Genomic DNA, 20723 nt, shown 5'->3' with positions numbered 1-20723 from the left:
ACGTTACCTTTAGGATAGGATATGTTATTTTTGGTTCGTTGTCCTTTGGTTAGGTTAGGTTAGGTTAATTTTAGCTTAGGTTAATGTTAGCTTATGTTAATGTTAGTTTAGGTTAGATTAACTTTAAGTTACGTTAGATTATGTTACATTAGGTCAGATGAATGTTAGGTTAAATTATATAATATTAACTTAGACCTACATGATAATCTTAGTCATAGTAACGTGATAAGATCCCCTATGTTAATTACTACTATTTACCTTTATTTATTTTCAGGTAAGTCTGGCTCTGTGACGTCATGCTGGTCACCTTATAAGAGCAGCCGCCCCTCATGTTCTCACTGTGCCAGACTGCCTACCATGCCCTCATACACGTGCGTTCTACCAAACTCCTATTATTATTAATGTGTGTGTGTGTGTGTGTGTGTGTGTGTGTGTGTGTGTGTGTGTGTGTGTGTGTGTGTGCGCACACAGGGTGGTGTAATGCGTCTAGCGTGGCAGCCTTATGTTAGTGTTATGGTGCAAGCACTGCTTGCTCCCTCTCGCTTTCAGCTACCGCCGCTGGCTAGCCCTCTTGACGAACAGGGAAGCAACTTGCATAAGTTTTCCCCTGCCAGTACACAGCCTCCTCACCATCAAGACTCCAGCAGGGGATCTCGGAGTAGCAGTGGGCCCCAGAGGGATGGCGCACGTGGACATCTTCTGGCGCCTACCAGCCATTGCCCTGCTGCCCTGCGGATTAACCTTGGCAGGTATAAGGCTACAGGAGTAAACCCCGAACAAAAATCGGTGGAGCTCCTCATCAGGCAGACATGCTTACAGAGCTCCAACAAGACCCCCAACGGCGGTATAGGTGGGAACCCAACGACTAGACCAGGGGACGAAGGCAATGCCTGATGGACAGGCTACTACGGCGATACTCAACAAACTGGGCTATTGGCAGTCCATTGCAACTCTTCCTCTCCCCAGTCGTTGCAACACTTGCACCACTGGATCAGGAAAAGAGAAAGCCAAGATATGTGGTTGCAGCCTGCGCTCCTGCCTCACCACATAAATCAACTCACACGCAGCCATCATCCAGTTCATCATACCTCTCATCATCATCAAAACCCCTATACCCCCAAAAGTCCTATGGTGACGGTCGAGTGGCGACGGGGACAGGCAGAGATAACTGCCAGGAGTTTCTAGTCGAAACTCTGCACATGGGCGACACAGATAAGATGGTCGTTTATGCTCTGGGATCTAGGCAGCAGTGCAATCCGGTCCCTTCTGTGCGACTGAGCAGCCCTTTCGAGGAGTCACTCTGCTCACCCCACATGGGGAAGGAGCTAGAAAAGGTGCTCTAAACATAGCCTGCCTAAAAAACCAACCTGACTGGGCAGCCGCACCCAGTAAGGTCATCCTTCTGTCATCGAAAACACAATCAAAATCATAGATCCAAACAAAAACAAACTATGCAACCTCTTATGGTCACTGCATGGAATGTCAAGACCTTTCTGGATACTGGCACACATGAGCGTCCTGAAAGAAGAACTGCCCTTGTCTCAACAGAGCTGGCTAGGTATAACATCGACATAGCAGCCATTAGTAAGTCCCGGCTCCCTGATGAGGGCCAACTCACAGAACAGGGGTCTGGCTATACCTTCTTCTGAAAGGGTAAGCCTCTGCAGAGAGAAACCGCATTTATGGAGCTGGCTTTGCCATCCGCCAACGCATCCTACACAGGCTAACTGAAATGCCTATTGGCAACAACGAGAGCCTCATGACGCTTCGAGTCCCACTGAATCACTCACGTCATGCCCCAACACTGGATGCAGAGGATGACATCAAGGAGGCCTTTTATGCCGACCTTGACAGAGTGCTAACCTCTATTCCCAGAGAAGACAAGGTTGTGCTCCTTGGTGACTTCAATGCCAGAGTTGGCAGAGATGCTGGCATTTGGCAGGGAACCATAGGGAGAAATGGACAAGGCAAGTGTAATCCCAATGGCCTTCTCCTCCTTAGCAAGTGTGCTGCACACATCCTCACTATCACCAATACATTGTTTAGGCAGGCCGACAAGTTCAAGGGTTCATGACAACACCCACGATCCAAACACTGGTATCTCATTGACTACATCATTATCAGAGAAAGAGATCGCCGAAATGTCCTCATCACCCGTGCCATTCATGGCTCAGACCATTGTGACACTGATCATCGGCTCGTCAGATCCAAGCTCTCACTTCACGTCTCCCCAAAATGGCGAAGGCAGCAAGCCTCTAGAAGAGGTTTTTAACACTAAGCGTCTGGAGGATCCAACGGTAGCACATACTTTCAGAGAGCAGCTCGAACAAAGGCTGGTAAACAACCCAACAGCAAGCAATGCAAATCCCAGTGCCGAATGGGATACTCGCAACACTGTCATGACAAAATCCTGCAGAGAGACCCACGGCTAGATCGAAAGAATACACCAGGACTGGTTTGATGAAAATGACCCGACAATAAAAGTACTCATCGATGATAAACGTGCTGTTTTTACTGACTGGCAGAACAACCCTCAGTCTCTGACCAAAGCTGATGCCTTCCGCAAGAAGAAAGGGGAGGCTCATCGGGAAGTTTGCAATCTCAATAACGACTGGCATAAAAATAAGCATGTGAAACACAAAAATGCAGGTCAGCACAAGATGTTCAAATTTTTCAATTCCACTTAAATATTTTATGGGCCAACCACTCATGGTGCAGCCCCCCTCCGCTCATCTGACGGTAACTCCATAATTAAAGGCGATGAAGCCTTCAGCGCTGGAAAGAGCACTACCATCCACTGCTCAACCGAAACACCGATTTGACTGCCCTGATTACCTAGCAGGTCCCTCCGCATCCAGAGCTGACCCACCCACAAACCTGTAAGTGTCAAATCGACCCCCTCACCTGGGAGACGATTACTTCACACCATAACGATTTGGGGAGCACCACTCGAGAAGGTGTCAATACTTTCGAGTTAGCCCAACTGCATACCTAGGCAGATAAGCGCCAACGCCGGGAAGACGCTCCCACCGACCCTCCCACACTCGATGCAGTCCTCCACTTGTGCAACGACTCTGCGTCTCGTATCGGCCTCTTTAGTCACCTCAAAACTCACCAACCTAGGTGACATCCCTAATAACTCATATCATTGCATCATAGCTGGATGATCGTTATACTTGATTCCCAGTGACGGCAAAGTAGTAGTAGTAGTGTGTGTGTGTATGTGTGTGTGTGTGTGTGTGTGTGTGTGTGTGAACGTAAAGGTCAAGGTCGTTTGCTTGCATAACCTTTATTAAGCGCTGTAACAAATACACCGCGAGTGACGTGTTTCTTATACTCTCTCTATCTCTCTCTTTAGATAATGAGGGTAATCGAAATAATGATGATAATGATAATGATAATGATGATGACAGCTTTACCTATTGTGGAATTATTTGAGTAACAAAAAACAACATTAGCCCCAGTAATAATTTACAGTATAATCACGATAACAATGAAACAGTAATAGAAAATAATAATGTTCAAAGTATGATAATAATATCACTGGCAACTCAGCCCCGAGGCACGAGAGCAACCAATCAGCTCTGGGCATTTTCCTGTTGTCTCGTTGCAGGTGTTTTCATGGCGATCAACCAGTATTTCCAGCTCATGTTATAAATTTTAAGGCATATTATTTTTCACCACCAGTTAACGATAAATAGCAGTTTGACATCTAGGTAACGCTGGAATGTTATATTTTTGAAAGGATATATTCCGTTGGTGAGAGCGTACTATTATGTGGACACAATACAGTACTGCAGTTACCCTGACATTAGTTTTCCTGTTGACGTCAGCGGTGTTTCACGAGCGTTATAGTGACGTCTTGCTCTACACGTTTCCACCCTCCTTCCTCACCCCCTTCGTTCCTATTCAAGACACTTCTGAACAAGATACACACACACACACCCTCAACAACAATTCATATGTAATAAATTAATAAATTTATAATAAATTAACTCCCCCATGGCACCTAGATGACGACAACGTTAGCTTGGCCGCCATTCCTCAGTAACGAAAAAAAAAAATATACGGAAAACAAAGACTCAGGATCCGGATTCACAAATGATCATAGAATAAAAAGTTCTTGTGACTACGAATGTTACGAGGAATATTTTTCGTTCTCTTGTCACTCCTTATCCTGATTGGCTATCTCATAATAATAATAATAATAATTCAGTAAAATCATCATAGAGATTTACAATTGTTATGGTGTGTATATATACTATGCAGGAATACAATTCAGTATGTATATAAACCACGCAAGTACACGGTATACCTAGACCATGGAAGTATACAACAATAGTAAACTGAAAGGCAATTTGATCAAGAGCAGCCGACCAAACTATCAGTTAAGTTTACCTTCGTGATACTCAGAGATATACCAATTTAGTTTACGTCCCCGATACTGTACAATATACATACAACACACTTTGTTAGTCTGAGCTGACAGTATCATGCCCACTTACAGAGGATATTTACCAGTCAAGACACACTCCATGCTCTCTCTCTCTTTGATTGTCTGTATATATATATATATATATATATATATATATATATATATATATATATATATATATATATATATATATATATATATGTGTGTGTGTGTGTGTGTGTGTGTGTGTGTATGTATCTGTCCGTCTGTTTATGAGTTACTTGTCACCACCTCCTAGAATATTAAAAGTTCCTTAGTTAAAACGAGTAATGTCTGTATATCCTTGGGCTTCTTTAAAGCCTTTGATACTGTCGACCATACCCTCCTCCTGTCAAAGCTTGAACATTGCGGCGTTAGGGGCCTGTCCCACAATTGGTTTACCTCATATCTGTCCAACAGGAAGCAGTATGTCTGCTATAATAATCACCGATCTGACTCCTCGCCAATCTTGTATGGCGTCCCCCATGGTTCCATTCTCGGTCCAGTATTGTTTTTGTTGTACATAAACGACATAGTCCACGCCAGCACACTCATAAAATACAACTTATTTGCAGACGATAGTAATCTCTATGCCAGCAACTCAGACCTCCATTCCTTGATGAGAACTATGAACACTGAATTGACTAAAGTCAGGACCTGGGTAATATGTAATAAACTGACCTTAAACCTTGAGAAAACCCACTACACGATCTTTCACAGAAGGAAAAACTTACCCCCAGACTTGGACCCCCTGTACCTTGGTAATACAGTCCTCAAACGAGAACAAAATACTAAATTCCTCGGAGTTATTGTTGATGAGAAACTTAACTGGAGAAACCACATACAAGCCATTCACAGTAAAGTCAATAAACAGTGCTGTATCATGTATCAAACTCTACAGTCACTCACTCTCACAGCAATGAAAGAAATCTATGGTGATCTTGTTTACCAACACCTGATACACTGTCACACACTGTGGGAGGCCTCTGGCGCTTCAAAAACACAATCTCTGGTTACTGCACAAAAGAGAGTTGTACGGACAATAACCTACTTGAAAAAAACAGATCACACAAACGAAAAATTTGCTATATTGAAAATGTTAAAATTCGAAAATATTAACACCTACTGCTGTGCCCTCTTTGTTTACAAATCTATCAATCACTTGCTTGACAATAATTCTTTCCAGTCCCGGAATAATCAGAGATACAACTAAAGGCACCCATGCGCTCCTGTCAGTCCCAGACCTCCATAAAATATCACTGTGTGAAGGTATGGAACAACTTACCCCCACCCATCCGAGCAAAGACTACGCTCCCTTCCTTTAAATCATCTCTTAAAAAATATCTATTGTCTAAGTATTAATATTTCTTGTAACACCTACTATATTTACAGTTCCTGCTTTTATTGTACCATCAAAACCGTTTTATCGGAAATTATCATGTAAATAAATAAGTAATTACCATTGCAATAAACAATTGCCAACTAGACATAATCCTGACAGCTCTGTCCTCTTGTTCAACCTTATTACTGTACAACCCATGTTGTACTGCTCCCCCATTATACTTATGTTTTTCAATTCCACTGTAATTTATGAATATATAAATAAATAAAATAAATAAACTAAAAAAATAAAATAAATACAATTAATATATATTGAAGTGATAACCGTGGTAACATTATGAGATGTTCTTATTACCACCATGGTATTGTACTATTCCAGATGATACTAAATGTTACATAATACTTCCTTGAGATAAATGTATAGTATATATAAGGTGCCTAAAAGAGAGCTCAACTGGCTCAGCCATGTTAATATTGTTATTATTATCCACCCTGTATCTGTGTTTTTTGGCTAAATAAACTGTTTCAATTCAATTCAGGTGGCAGGATGCTGTTTTGTGTGTGTGTGTGTGGTGAACTCGTGACCCACAGTTGGCTGGCAACTTTCACTCAGTATTGTCGTAAGACTTTCGTTTTTGGGAGGTTGTTGTCATTGTTGTTGTTGCTGTACTCTCAAGTTATTCTCAGAATGGACTTTTCAACCTCACTTTATGATGTAGTAATTTGTTGTTGTGTTTCCTCCGTTTGTTGGCCGCCTGGAGGAGCCGAGTCCCTCTGTAGGGCAAACATGTTGGGCCACTTGCTTCAGTAAGGGTCATTGGCACCTACCTGAGTCAGTAGTGTCGCAACCACTTACCATCAGGAGGTGTTTGACTCTAGTGATCTAGAATGCATGTTAAAGATATACAATACGTATTCGCGAGGCCAGTGATTGGGTGCGGATTGTGACGTAGCAATGACGTATATATGAAGTGTAAAAACTCATTGGTTCTCTTCAGACACACTGTGACATAGCAATACTGTAGTTACGAATTTATGACTAATCAGCGGTTTTCATCTCATCTGAAAAGTTTTGCACAAATTATGACAGATTATTGAAGTGTTAATAATGATATGACTCCCGTCTGAAGAGGTTATATGACAAACAGTGACGCACTAACTAAATGTGGAAGGATTTTGTCTTCCTTATGAGAACATATGATATGAGGGGAGGTATTAAGAAATGTAGTGATTGGCCCAACTCGTTATTATATGTACCTTAAAAGCAACACATTTCCGAAACATGAAAAGTGAATGGCTCCCAGCTGAGATCAAATGACGTAATGATGACGCATTTCCGAAACATAAAAAGTGATTGACTCCCAGCTGAGGTGAAAGGACGTAATGGTGACGTATTGGCAAAATATGTAAAGCTATTGGTTGCTCTCCTGATAAATGCTTTGCCGTAAAAACCCGACAAATCACAATATGAACACAGAACACCCATTGGCCTACATAAATCCTTTGGAGAGTTGCGTTCCGGAACTGTGAGCCATAAATACGTAGTTCAACTTGTAATGTAGGAAGATACGGACCACTTGACGATTAGCCAACCCAGCTTAACGTAAACATAACATAACATAACATTAACATAACATAGACAACATAACATAACATAACATAGACAACATAACATAACATAACATAACATAACATAGACAACATAACATAACATAACATAACAGACAACATAACATAACATAGCATAACATAACATAACATTAACAACATAACATAACATAACATAGACAACATAACATAACATTAACATAACATAGACAACATAACATAACATAACATAACATAACATAGACAACATAACATAACATAACATAACATAGACAACATAACATAACATAACATAACATAACATAACATAACATAACATAGACAACATAACATAACATAACATAACATAGACAACATAACATAACGTAACATAACATAGAACAACATAACATAACATAACATAACATAACATAACATAACATAGCATAACATAACATAACATTAACAACATAACATAACATAACATACATAGACAACATAACATAACATTAACATAAAGACATAACATAACATAACATAACATAGACAACATAACATAACATAACATAACATAACATAGACAACATAACATAACATAACATAACATAGACAACATAACATAACATAACATAACATAGACAACATAACATAACATAGCATAACATAGACAACATAACATAACATAACATAGACAACATAACATAACATAACATAACATAGACAACATAACATAACATAACATAACATAGACAACATAACATAACATAGCATAACATAACATAACATTAACAACATAACATAACATAAGATTAACAACATAACATAAGATTAACAACATAACATAACATAACATAACATTAACAACATAACATAACATTAACAACATAACATAACATAAGATTAACAACATAACATAACATAACATAACATTAACAACATAACATAACATAAGATTAACAACATAACATAAGATTAACAACATAACATAACATAACATAACATAACATTAACAACATAACATAACATTAACAACATAACATAACATAAGATTAACAACATAACATAACATTAACATAACAACATAACATAACATAACATAACATAACATAACATAACATAACAACCTTTCACCTATCAACAGTATCATCACCAACACTAGACGTGCTACAGGCGGCGCCCGAATAGCCGTCTTCTCCACCTCGTGTATAATTATAACTGATGACAGTGTAGTGAGGTGCAGCAGGTACAAGTGACCGCGTGAAGAATATTAAATGTTTCTTCATAATAAATCCTAATGTTGTTATTTAATACCAAATTCCAGAATAAGAGGAAAGTTTCTGAATTACAACACTATTGTAGCTATGTAGTTTGAAATACACATAAACAGTAATTACCTCTAATTCAAAATATATTCGGTGCCACGTAACAATAGGCTGAGCGGAGATACAATAAACTTCCAGTTTAGTTTAAATTTTATAGATCTTTATTTACGCCTCTACCCACAGGCCAACCGGTTGTCAAACTGAATTATACAGACTCGCCTCGTAGGACAGCTGCACCCCATGTTGACTGCTGGTGGGTGTAAGGAATGAGACAGTGGAACTCACACCTCATAGAAGCTCCAAGACAAGTGAGTCAAGTGGTTATAACGGTAAAATAGTGTCCAAGACATTGTAGTTAGGATGAATTTACAGAGTTCGTCAAAGGTTTTAAGTGGCAACTCTGATACGTAATGCTAAAGTCTGTGTTTTCTATTTTCTCTACAAATTCGACACTTGAGTAAGTGCAATGAAAGGATTTCTCATGAGTTCCCAACATGGCCGATAGCCAAATCTTATTCTGGCGGCAACTACATCACTGAGCCGAGTCAGACATTTATTCCAGCCGTATTGATATTTTGCGTTACAATGTTTATCATAGTGGTTTGTGGAGGCTAATATATGATGGGGTCACTATAAAGGGGGTGAGGAGGGCGTCCGTCTTCGTCCTCGTGAGACAATGCTGGATTAGTCTCACTATAGATCCTGACAGACGGGACGGAGTGAAGTGATCGACTCTAGTCTAGAACGAGAATTATTGACCCTCATCCACTCCGCTCCTCGCCCGACAAGCAGTTGATGGCCCCCAGGATGACCTGTAGTTCACACTTTGTTGTGGTCGCCTAATCCGGTAGGCGACGCATTGCTTTGGCGACACGTCATTCCGGAATAAGTTGCATAAACGCAGCCTGTTTCCGTGTCCTGTAGTGAGCCGTCGGTATAGACGATGATTGAGTCCCCTGGGATGACTGTTGTGACTTCACTGATCTTCTGTAGTGATGCTTGTCGTTGTACTATTGGGTATATCTTAGTGTCAGTGTAGTGTAGGGACGGCGGAGTGATGGCCCATGGTGCTGGCACTCGCCCGCCATCTGTCTGAGGAATGTGAGTGTTGAGATCTCGGAATACATCAGAAAAGGTCTGGGGTAGAATTTTGTATCCTCTTCTTGCCTCGTGCGGCCAATAGGGCGGGTTTTGAAGGGCATTAGAGAGGTGGTCACTGAAGGTGGAAGAGACGTGAGGATCACTTAAGCATTCGACTCCAAATGTGGTGACGAATATTTTCTCTCTGTCTTGGATACTGGTTACACCCAGCTCTTTCCTCTTGGTCACTATCCGGTTGCGTCGCATTGCTACATTCTGCAACTTTTCAAGAGGTGATAAGACGGTGGCTGGTAGTGAGTACAGATGGAGGGCGGGATAGTCTATGAGTGATCGTATATAGGCAGTATAGAAGGTTTTGGTGATCCAGTTAAGTGGTTTAATCCGCTCTTTGATACAGTTAGAGAGTGAACCAAGGAGTGAACCGTGCCTCGAGGGGAGATTTATTAGAGCACCTACTGTAGGTTCTGGTATTGCTGACAGGCATTGAGGGAAGTGGGTTGGGGTAATTGGCGAGGGAGACTTTCGTGTTCTCAGCGGATATTATGAGGGCGCAACGATGAACAGATTCTTGAAAAGCGGTGATGAGCTGTTGTAGGGGTTCAGGTGTGGCTGCCTGCAAGCAGATGTCGTCAGCATAGCTGGCAATCAGTTCTGTTCCTCTCAGGGGAATTGGACCTACGAGACGATGCATGAGGACGTTAAATAGTAGGGGCTGAGTACCCCGCCCTGAGGAGTGCCGAGCTCAAAGGTCTTACAGTTGATCTAGAATTAGGCTTCGGTTCGCGACGTCAAACGCTGCCTTAAGTTCAATGAAGGCAATACAGCTCTCGGGCCGGGTGGCGGCCATGGGCTCTGCGAGGTAGTTGTGTGTGGATCGGCCCGGCATAAATCCATATAGGTTAGGAGAGAGACGGTCCGAGGTGTTGTAAAAAGGCGGGCCAAGAGTATTCATTCAAGAACATTACAGATGCAGGAGGTGAGAGAGATTGGCCGAATTTTTGTCGTGCCTGGCTTTAGTTTGGGGACAATGGAGCTGATGGTCCAGGCTGGTAGGAGTAGACCCTGATCGTGACTCATGTACAGATAAAGAAGGGGGTTCCCGGGGACCTTCAGGAGATGACTAAGGGTCCTATAGGGAATGCTATCTTCTCCTGGCGCTGTAGCCTCCCTCTGAGAAGGGCTTGTCTCAGCTCCTCAGCTGTAGTGGAGTAGTTGTCATCTGGATGGTGTTCAACACAGGTGAATTTCAGGACAAATCCTCGGTCAATGAAGGTCTCTTGGATGCAGGTTTGCGTTCTTATGGGTGGGGCCGTGACTCGAGGTTTGGCAGCCCAGGATTCCATTAGTTCTTCGGCATATTACCGGGGACTGTGGTGGAGGGGAGTGGCTTTTTTCCTTTTCGTAATTCTGTTGATTTTTTCCATATGTCAGCATTAGTGATTAATGCTTGAGACAAATCGGTTCCGGTGATGTGAGCGGGCGCAATCCTAGATATTTCCCATATCCTGGACAGAGGCAAGGTATTCATCTAGAGAACCTTGGCTGGGGTCCCTCCTGTGGCTTGCCGCCTTGGCATCCACGATGACTAGCTTCACGTATGCGGTTGTCGGTTGTCCAGGACCCCGGGGGAGGGTCTCGGTCTAGCTGTTTGTGTGAGGTGGTCTCGGGATACAAATCAGGAATAGAATTGTTTGATGGTGTCCGTCAAATCATCATTGAACTGTGTGACAGACTGTGGTGGGTATTATGAACTATACCATGTTGTCATATATCTGGCCGACGTATTTACATGTGATCAGTCACAAGATTACGTGGCCGACGTATGGGGAGTGTGGCCTTTATGGGGACCCAGTACAAGACGGCGATAGTGATGTGGTCTGAGGTGTGATGAGGCACAAGGCTTGCCTCTAACCTTTTACTGATAAGACCAGCACTTAGTACAGTAGTGTACGTGGTCAAGCCACTAAGGAAGTTTTATATATACAATCAGCGGACATTTGCTCTAGTGACCGCGCTTGACCTTCTTCACAAAACATAAACTAAAAATAAAACAGCACTATTGGTTAGGTTACGTATTTTGCCTTACTTCCTCTTTAACTTAGAAACCAACTCACATTTGCCCAGAACGCTACCTGGCAAAAGGCGCCCGAAGGTTCAACGACTCATTGTAACAGAAAAAGACTTCCCACCTAAACAGCTGACAGCATTGTGTATAATCTCAAATTGCTCGTTGAATTAATCTTCAGGTAATGTTGATATTCATTTGTATCTTAATATAACTAACCGATTTAACTTGTTTTTTGGATTAATATCGTGAAGAAGTTTAAAAATACAAGTATAATATGAGGTGTCTGGTATTGTGTCACTCATGTCGACCAACTGTGTCCTCCAAGTATGGTGACGGAGCGGATGTGACGCGGTGTGTTGATACTATTGTCATGTGCTTCCGACGAGTTTATTTTCTTGTTAAGACTCACACCCACCCTTCTCCCTCGTGACCCCAATGTGTATTTGATTCATTATTTCCATCACTTGTTAGCCGTTAGGGGCGGTTGGTCTTTATTACTCTATTATGGTCTTTAATTGATGCCGCTGGGTGTCTTTAGTTGCTATTTTCTCATCCAACACAGTTTTTATTTTGTTTTGTTGTAAAGGATAAAACAGCCGACTGTATCTAAGTTCGTGATGTTGAAGGAAATTTGTAACTTAAAAACTAACATAAAAATGAACTAATAAAACTATGTTGGATGGGATGTCAACCTGAGAACTGACTGATAATAATAATAATAATAATAATAATAATAATAATAATAATAATAATAATAATAATAATAATAGTAATAATAATTCTCACATGAAAATATCAACATCAGAAATTGGTTTACCTAAAAACTGCGCCAGTACCACCGTTGAGCAGCGCCTGACTTGTCTTCAGCCCTTTGAGAAAAATGTTAGTTCTCATCCTGCCTCTGTTATGTTCTGGGTAATAAGTTCAATATACAGGAGCGAACACAAACACCTGTATAGATTTTGTAGGTTCGATTTACTGGATAAGAGATATGTACACAAAGGGAGTACCGCTCCTCAGCTTGGCTGCTTGTCAACTGTTCTATAGACGACGTATGGCAAGTGATACATTAGCAGCTTCCATACGTCGCCAGGCACATTAATTAAGCATGTGGGATATGGTAATTACATTGCCACACGCTGCTAGCTAGGCTGAATAAATAATACATAAATGGAGCACATACATAATATACATACATAATATATAATCCAGCATACATAATATACATACACCTCCCTCCCCCCTATACGCTCATAGCAAAGTCTTGAGCGGACCTTTTCTTTTGGATCCGTTCTGAGCGTCGAGGGACTTCATCACTGGGAAGGGTATGGGACTCAACACTAAACCAAGTCATAGAAAAGCATTGATGCAGGCGGAGAAAGGCTTGGCAGTTCCTCCACCACACCTGACCACTGATGCTTGCACCTGGTGTCCCATGACCTGCAGGGGCTACCGCTGTCCCTTCTGCCCCAACGTAGGGAGGTCAGGTCCTGAACACAGACAGGTGCCGTACTCAGCCTGGGAAGAGACAGGCTGTGGTCGTTGTAGCGGGCGACGACGTCTGGACGTTCGGCGGCTCGGCGTCACAATCCTCTGTCTTCCAGCCTGCCACTCCTTGGAGAAGGATTGAGGGTGAGCAGGGACACACAAGAACGAAGGGGCGTCATACAAAACCTGGGCGAGACGTCCGGTGTAGTTAAGGTGTGTTGCGTTCAAGAAGACCCGGTCAAAGGCCGCAAGTCAATGTTCCCAGAAGGGGCCATATAAGGATGAGGTGCTTCAGAGTTTGACAGCAACCTCAGCGTGGCCGTTTGGACTGCACGGGTAATGGGAATGACAACGGACTCCCATCAGTGAGGAGCAGCAAAAGTACGACTTATGAACTGAATATCGAGACCTACCAGGCGTGCGAACGCCCGTCACGGAAGTAGTGGCGGAACTTGCTGATGGTGGCGGCAGGCGTGTCATTACCGCACTTAGTGACAACCGGCCCAGCCAGGGCGGTCGACGTAACAGGAAGGACTTTCTGACACACAGAAAAAGTCGTAGAGCACAGACTCAAAGGGCAGGTGGGGTTATCCTCATGAAGGAGTTCCTGCTGCTGGCTGGGTTGTAATACTTGGCAGGGGCTCACACACCACGGACAACATTGGAGATGTCGGTTCGATGCGGCAGAACACAGTCTGTCGTGCGTCGTTGAGTAACTCAGCTCCACGGTGACTGTCGTGAAGGCGGTAAGGCGTGGGGACGTGATGCAGCAGGGACAACCTGCGTGCTCCGTGCAGAATAAGTCTCGTCGCAGTGGTTCATCGCGGAGTTTCCCAATCTGGAGCAGGGTGTTGTGAAAGATGCTGGCGGTTGCTAGAAATCCATTCCTCCACACCTCGACAAGTCCGGACGTAGGAAGGGTCATCTCAGGCGCTGTTCGAAAAGTCCTCCAGCCGCCTTGTCGTCATCTGGTGACAGGTCGAGCGAGAGTTGGGCGGCATGAGAGGAAGCCACAGTCTGACGGAAAAAAGGCGAGTCGGCGTCCCGGCGCATGGTCTTCTGGGTAAGACGGCTGACAGAGCAGAGATGAGCATCAGGGATGCAGAGCTCATACCAGCACGCCACACTTAACAGCGAAGATGTAAAGGCTTCTCTTTCCAGGCGGCTGGGCGAGGGTTCCTCGCGGCGTCTGGCGTGTGGTGGTTGAGGATAAAGGTTAAGGCGTCGGTCACCCTAGGTGAAAAGTGTTGAGCCTGCTGAGGTAAAACCTGCACTTGGACATCGCCCAAACCGCTTAACAACTCCAACTCAGCCAAGTGGCGTGGCAGCGTCTCCCAGTAATCAGAGAAGCCTTGGCCACTGGGCAACAGACTGCCACCCACCATGATCCTGCAGTAGGGCGTATCCACGCCATACAAGCGTAGTCTGTCTGCAGAACTGTCAGCAAGGCTGGGTCAAACGTGGCGAGGACGGAGTGGACGGACAGGGCCTGTTCCACTTGCTGGAAGGCCTTTATTTGTAGTCGAAGTCCACAGGAATGTCCTCTTGGGGGCTCATCAGGGGGCAAGTGGTTGAGCAGCTGCGGGGATGTCGACGAAAACTCTGCCTAACTGGTTGACGAAGTTCGATGAAGGACCTCAAAGTCGATGAGATTAAGGGGTGGGAAAATCCGTGATGGCGCGGACCTTCTCCCGAGGTCATGCCAATACCATTCCCTGAGAGGTGTACTAAAGTCAACTGAAAGGCTGGCCCAGAACAAACTTGTCGGCATTTTAGGGTAATGCAGTGCTTCGGCACCTGTTGAGTACCTCATAGATACAGAGTGATCCATATAATCCTCGTCATACCGCGAGTGTGTCGTCGACCACTCACGCGGTTGCCGGGCCTTGGCAGAACCTGTCACCTCAAGACAGAAAGCGTCTCCTGTAGCGGCGAATCCATGGGGCCACAGAAATAACTATAGCGTCCATACGGGGTGATGAGGCTGTGAGTGGTCGGTCTTCTTGAAGCAGCTCTCTGCCGGTATCCTGGGGCGTCCATCGTCGTGAAGAAATGGCGCCTTCGGGTTCACCTGCATTATGGCTGCAAGGAGCGTGGGAAGGGTGCTGGGACAGAGACACCCACGGCTGTTGAGCTTGGAAGGTCAGTGGTGATCCGAACACCACCTTTGGAGTTTTGCGACGACAACCATGGGGTGACACCATGGAGACGGGTCGCCGGTTGGTGCAATGCCCTGTGGGCGACCATGGAGTCCGCTCGTTTTGACACGCCTACGCAGAAGGCCAGGAACAGTCGAAGTGTAACTGGCGAAGGGCCGCGTCGTCCCTCAGGTGGATCCTCATAGAGGGGGACCTGCCATCTTCTTGAAGGCTTGGATTCCAGAGCGGACTTGGTCACCAGAACGATAAACTGAATTCGCTGGAAGTACTTCCGGAAACATCCCGAAGGAGGTGTCACTGGCAAGAGGCAGGGGTGGGGCGGCGGCAGGGTCGTTGCTGCTCCCTTTTTACCCTGTTAGTGTTTTGCACTCAGAAGACCGGGGTTTAGGGGAGGAGATCCTGAGAGATGATGGCCCAACTCTTGACAATGTCTGTAGGACAGCAAAGGGAGTCAGGACACCGTTATGCATCAATCCAGGCTTGACACGACCTGTTGCCAAAAGGTGACTTGTCCTTGGAGTGAACCCAGGGCCAGGGAGGGTCATCTCTCCGAACCATCTGCCATAAAAGCGGAGATCCTTGGGGGCGGTCTAGATCACTTGGAGAGAGAGCCCCCAAGCATTGCGATGCTGGGGACCGATGACAGCATCTGGCGCCGGTGTCGGGCAACATCTGAAGACGGGATGACACGCACTGATCGGTCTGTGTGCCCTGATTGTGCTGGGGGACTTTGGTCCTGGGACGCGGGGGAGCACATTCCTAATATGGCTCTCCGAAGCGTTGTCCAGGGTCGTCATGCTTCTGATTGGAAGACTGTGGGCAGCCCTCTCTGGTGGAAGGGGGCATGAAGCTTCGCCGACGCTGTCCCTTGGGTTTGTTGGAAGGACAACACTTGTAGTGGCCCAGACGACCACTTTGCATTGCACTGGGCGTGCTGGCTGGAGCACCCGTACTGTGAGTGACCAGTGGCCTGTGGTCACAACTGTTCCAGGTAGACTCAGCACTTCTGGGCCTACACAAATGTTTCGATGCTGCTACAGTGTACAAAATGAACCGGGCGTGGACGTGGTGGGCGAGCGTAGGAGCAGACTTCTTGTCCTTCTTGTACCGGGACACAGTACAGCACAGCAAGAACTCGGATGCTTAGAGGAATGGCACCTGGCAGCCTCATAGGAGCGACATATCGTCCAACATCATGAGAAGAGGAAGAGTCGAGGAGGTGAGGCGTTGGACAAAGTTCTCGTCCTTGCTGCCCATCAGGATCTATAAGCTTCAGCTGGAGTCTCCTCGCACTGCTGGTGGTGGCCTGGGCACCTCTACACCTCTTCGAGGCTCTCTTAGACGTACGCAAATGCTTCAAAAGTCTCACCTCCATCTGTCTGCAGCTAACAATTCCCTCCTGCGCAGAGCTTCATTCTGCTGTCCTTTGATGTGCCGTTGTAGAATGTCCAGTACCTCCCCTCTACAGACAGCGAAAGAGGTCAGGAGGTACCTGCGGCTATGTTCTAAGAACCGCTGGTACCGGAACAGGCACATACGCAGCTGGATAAGGTTGTTTAGGCTGTGACAAACTCTGGAGAGATCACCGTATGAATAATCAGTCCACCGTCGCCGCCATTCACGAAAAGTCTGGAAAGTCATCAGGCTTCAAGATGGGCGGTGTTTGAGCAACTACTTTTGGGGTGGGAAAACAGAGGGCGTGAAGAGCATTGATGAGATATCCTGAACCAGTCAGTACCGAGGCAGTGTTAGAACCAGGGGCTTGTGGTTAACAGTGAGCGGATATCAAGGCTTCAAACCGTGCACTGTCTTCCAATCTCCGTTGGTGGTCTCTCTCTGCCTCCTGCTTGCCTTCTGTGTTCATCCACCACACGTCTGTTAGCTTCATCCTCGCGCACAAATACTCCCAACTTCATTAAGCAATTATCTCTGGAGACAGCGCTGAATATGGAAATTTGGAAGGCTCACCTGTGATATTTAATGGGAGCTGGAGCGTCGTGGTCCGGCACGGTCATCCATCTCCTGGGGAGCTATCATCCGCCCTGTCATCCAGACGCTGGGTCACGATTTGCATGGGCTGGGAACCTGCTCCACTTCATCTATGTACTGTGTCTTGCGTCGGTGTTGACGGTCAGCCCGTCGTATCAACAAGATTTCAGACAAAAAAATTAATTAAATACCTGATAAATGAGTTATATATATAAAACCCTATAAGGAAGCGCCCCTTGATCCGGTAGTGTTAGTACATGTATGTGTGTGTGCATAGGCTGGCGGGCGTCTCTCGAGCTGTGAGGTGGAAACCCGGCGCTGTGAGGGGTGGAGAGGCGACTGGCAGCAGTTGCCTCCAGACGCAGTCAGGGAGGGTGCACTGAACTCTCTCTCTGTCCCCAAGAACTGCCGTATACCTTGGGAATCCTTTAGAACAGGTCCACACACATAGATAACAGGAAACACACAATGAACGAGGTGGCGGGCAGCGATTTGGTTGACACAGGGAAGGAGTCCATAAGCAGCTTTCTAGGCACTGCTATCATAATACCTCCAGCCATCACTTGCTGCGCCATGTTCGTGTTCTGGGTAATAAGTTCAATATACAGGAGCGAACACAAACACCTGTATAGATTTTGTAGGTTCGATTTACTGGATAAGAGATATGTACACAAAGGGGAGTACCGCTCCTCAGCTTGGCTGCTTGTCAACTGTTCTATAGACGACGTATGGCAAGTGATACATTAGCAGCTTCCATACGTCGCCAGGCACATTAATTAAGCATGTGGGATATGGTAATTACATTGCCACACGCTGCTAGCTAGGCTGAATAAATAATACATAAATGGAGCACATACATAATATACATATTGTACATAATATATAATCCAGCATACATAAAATACATACAGCCCAAGCACTCGAGCTTTACTGGCCTAAGTAAGACAAGTGAACGTTTGTTTGATGGACGGAAGACCAGCAAACGTTTGTCTGTATCATATTTTTGTCTAATAATTTAATTATCTGGTGTTGTATATTATTCCCGAATATCTTCGTCTGTTTCTCTAGCCTAACCGACCTTAAGTCATATTTGTGGCACCATTGAACACATCATCTACTTAATTTTACTTTTATCCTCTTCGTTAGCCGCTTGGTCGGTCGGTCACGTCTCTGTTACACAGTATTGGCAAGTACTGGGCGTGAACTGGCTCAAGAATATACCTGAACCTGCTCAAGTGTTGGTCAAGTCTGGTCTTGAAAGAGCTCACACTCGGTGCCGTCACAACACTCTCTGGCAGGTTGTCCCAAGAGTTCACAACTCTCACTCCGAAAACGTTATCCCTCACATTTTCCTGGACTTGTGGCTTCTTCAATCTTGAACTGAGTAGTGCCCCCTGAGATGTTTATACACCCCAATTAGGCTCCCCCCTTGCCCTTCTATAGTATAAGCTAGACAGTTGCAGGCGCTCTAATCTCTCTGGGTAGCTGAGGTGCCGAAGTGCAGGCACCAGTCTGGTGGCCCTCCTTTGAACATTTTCAATCAACTGACAGTCCCTAGCATATCTCGGGGACTAGACGGGGTGATAATACTGCAGGTAGGGAAGCACCTCACTCTTGAATGATCTTCTTATAAGATTTAATAATTTAGTTGCTTGATTCACCATCTTCTCAAAATGGCCCGAGTACTTCAGCTCATTGTCAACATACACACCCAGGTACTTTTCGCATTCGGTCTCAATTAATGCTGTTTCTTCGTCCCGTTGGGACATGTGCTACGCCTCCTTATCGTTGGTACGCCCCAGGTGCATCCTCTTACACTTCGTGACATTGAATCTCAGCAGCCATTTCCTCGACCATTCTTGAAGCTCACAAAGATCTTTCTGCAGCTCATCACAGTCTGTTTGGTTCTTAATTTCCCGAAATAACTTGGCATCATCCGCAAACATTTGTATGGAGGAGTGTATAGCGTCTGGTATGTCATTTATGAAACAGACAAACATCAACGAGCCCAATACACTGCCCTGTGTACCCCTTGTGACGGGTACACATGACGATTTCGTATCATAATCACCACACACTGCTTGCGATCGTGCAGAAAGTCTCCGATCCACAGTAGGGCACTTCCCCGAAGTCCGTACCCTTCCAGTTTAATTTACAGCCTGTCATGGGGTACGCTGTCGAAAGCCTTGGGAAAATCTAGGTGTATATTGTCGATATTACCACCCTGTTCCAGAGTATTGGTCCAAACATCCAGTACCTTGAGTTATTGTGATAAGCAGGAGCGCCCCGGCATATAACCGTGTTGGCAATCCTTTACAAGGTTGTTTCGTAGTAGATGTTCCATCGCGGCATCTCTTATAATGCTCTCAAGTACTTTACACACTATGCTGGTCAGGCTGACTGGTCTGTAGTTATTCGTGGAGTGACGATCGCCCTTCTTGAAGATAGGACTCACATAAGCCATTTTCCGGTCACTGGGGACCTTTTGTTCATCCAGGCATTTATAGAACAGGATCTTCAGGGGATCAACAAGCTCCTTGCACAACTCTCTTAGCACTCTGGGATAAATCATGTCAAGGACGGGACTCTTATGAACCTTTAGCTTTGACAATTTATTTCGTATAACCTCTTCTGAGAACACAATGTGGGTCAGCGCTGTGTCGAACCGTCTGTCCTCAAGCGCAGGAAGATTGTTCGCATCCTCTCTTGTGAACGCTGAGAAAAAGAAACTGTTCAATGCTTCAGCTTTGTCCTGGTCAGAATCTGCATAATTACTATCTTCAAGCCTCAGGTCCGATACTCCTACTCACGTTTTTAATTTCTACTAAGCTTTACCGAAATCGCGGAGCACTCTATACGAATTCATGGGTCACCTGAAGATTAGGTACCCGAGTTCATTTCAACCGATATAATTAAAACCCTAACGCTAACGTAACGTAACATAATCTAATCTTACGTAACGTAATGCAACAAATATAACCTAACGTAACATAACTAAACATAATATAGCAACAATATAACATAACCGACTATTTGTTATATACATTAACGACTTACATACAGGCGGTGACACAAAAATAAAGCGAATAATTAAATCTAACGAAAATTCAGAAAAATGACACAAAACCCTAAGCAAACTTTTAGTATGGACTGAAAATGGCAGAGGCAAATTAAGGTGAAATTTTGAAAGTTTTTAAGCCGGGGGAAGAGTGGAA

General features: G+C 44.7%; 1 protein-coding gene across 3 annotated transcripts in view; it reads left to right on the top strand.

Annotated features, from left to right (window-relative positions):
• The window catches only part of LOC121874052, a 118310-nt gene that overhangs the window by 54851 nt on the left and 42736 nt on the right, over nucleotides 1-20723 (top strand). The window contains exon 1 of one of the 3 annotated variants that reach the window (XM_042377926.1): nucleotides 8893-9011. The exons of 1 other annotated variant lie outside the window; for it this stretch is intronic. In XM_042377926.1, the coding sequence (XP_042233860.1) occupies nucleotides 8970-9011 (42 nt within the window). In that variant the 5' untranslated portion in view covers nucleotides 8893-8969. Of the gene's footprint in view, nucleotides 1-8892; nucleotides 9012-20723 lie in introns of those variants that run through there. One more of the 3 variants, XM_042377931.1, reaches the window with a different exon arrangement.

Source organism: Homarus americanus, unplaced genomic scaffold (assembly GCF_018991925.1).
Source record: "Homarus americanus isolate GMGI-L3 unplaced genomic scaffold, GMGI_Hamer_2.0 scaffold55640, whole genome shotgun sequence".
In the NCBI taxonomy this organism is placed as follows: domain Eukaryota; kingdom Metazoa; phylum Arthropoda; class Malacostraca; order Decapoda; family Nephropidae; genus Homarus; species Homarus americanus.
This window is presented reverse-complemented; position numbering and strand designations above follow the sequence as displayed.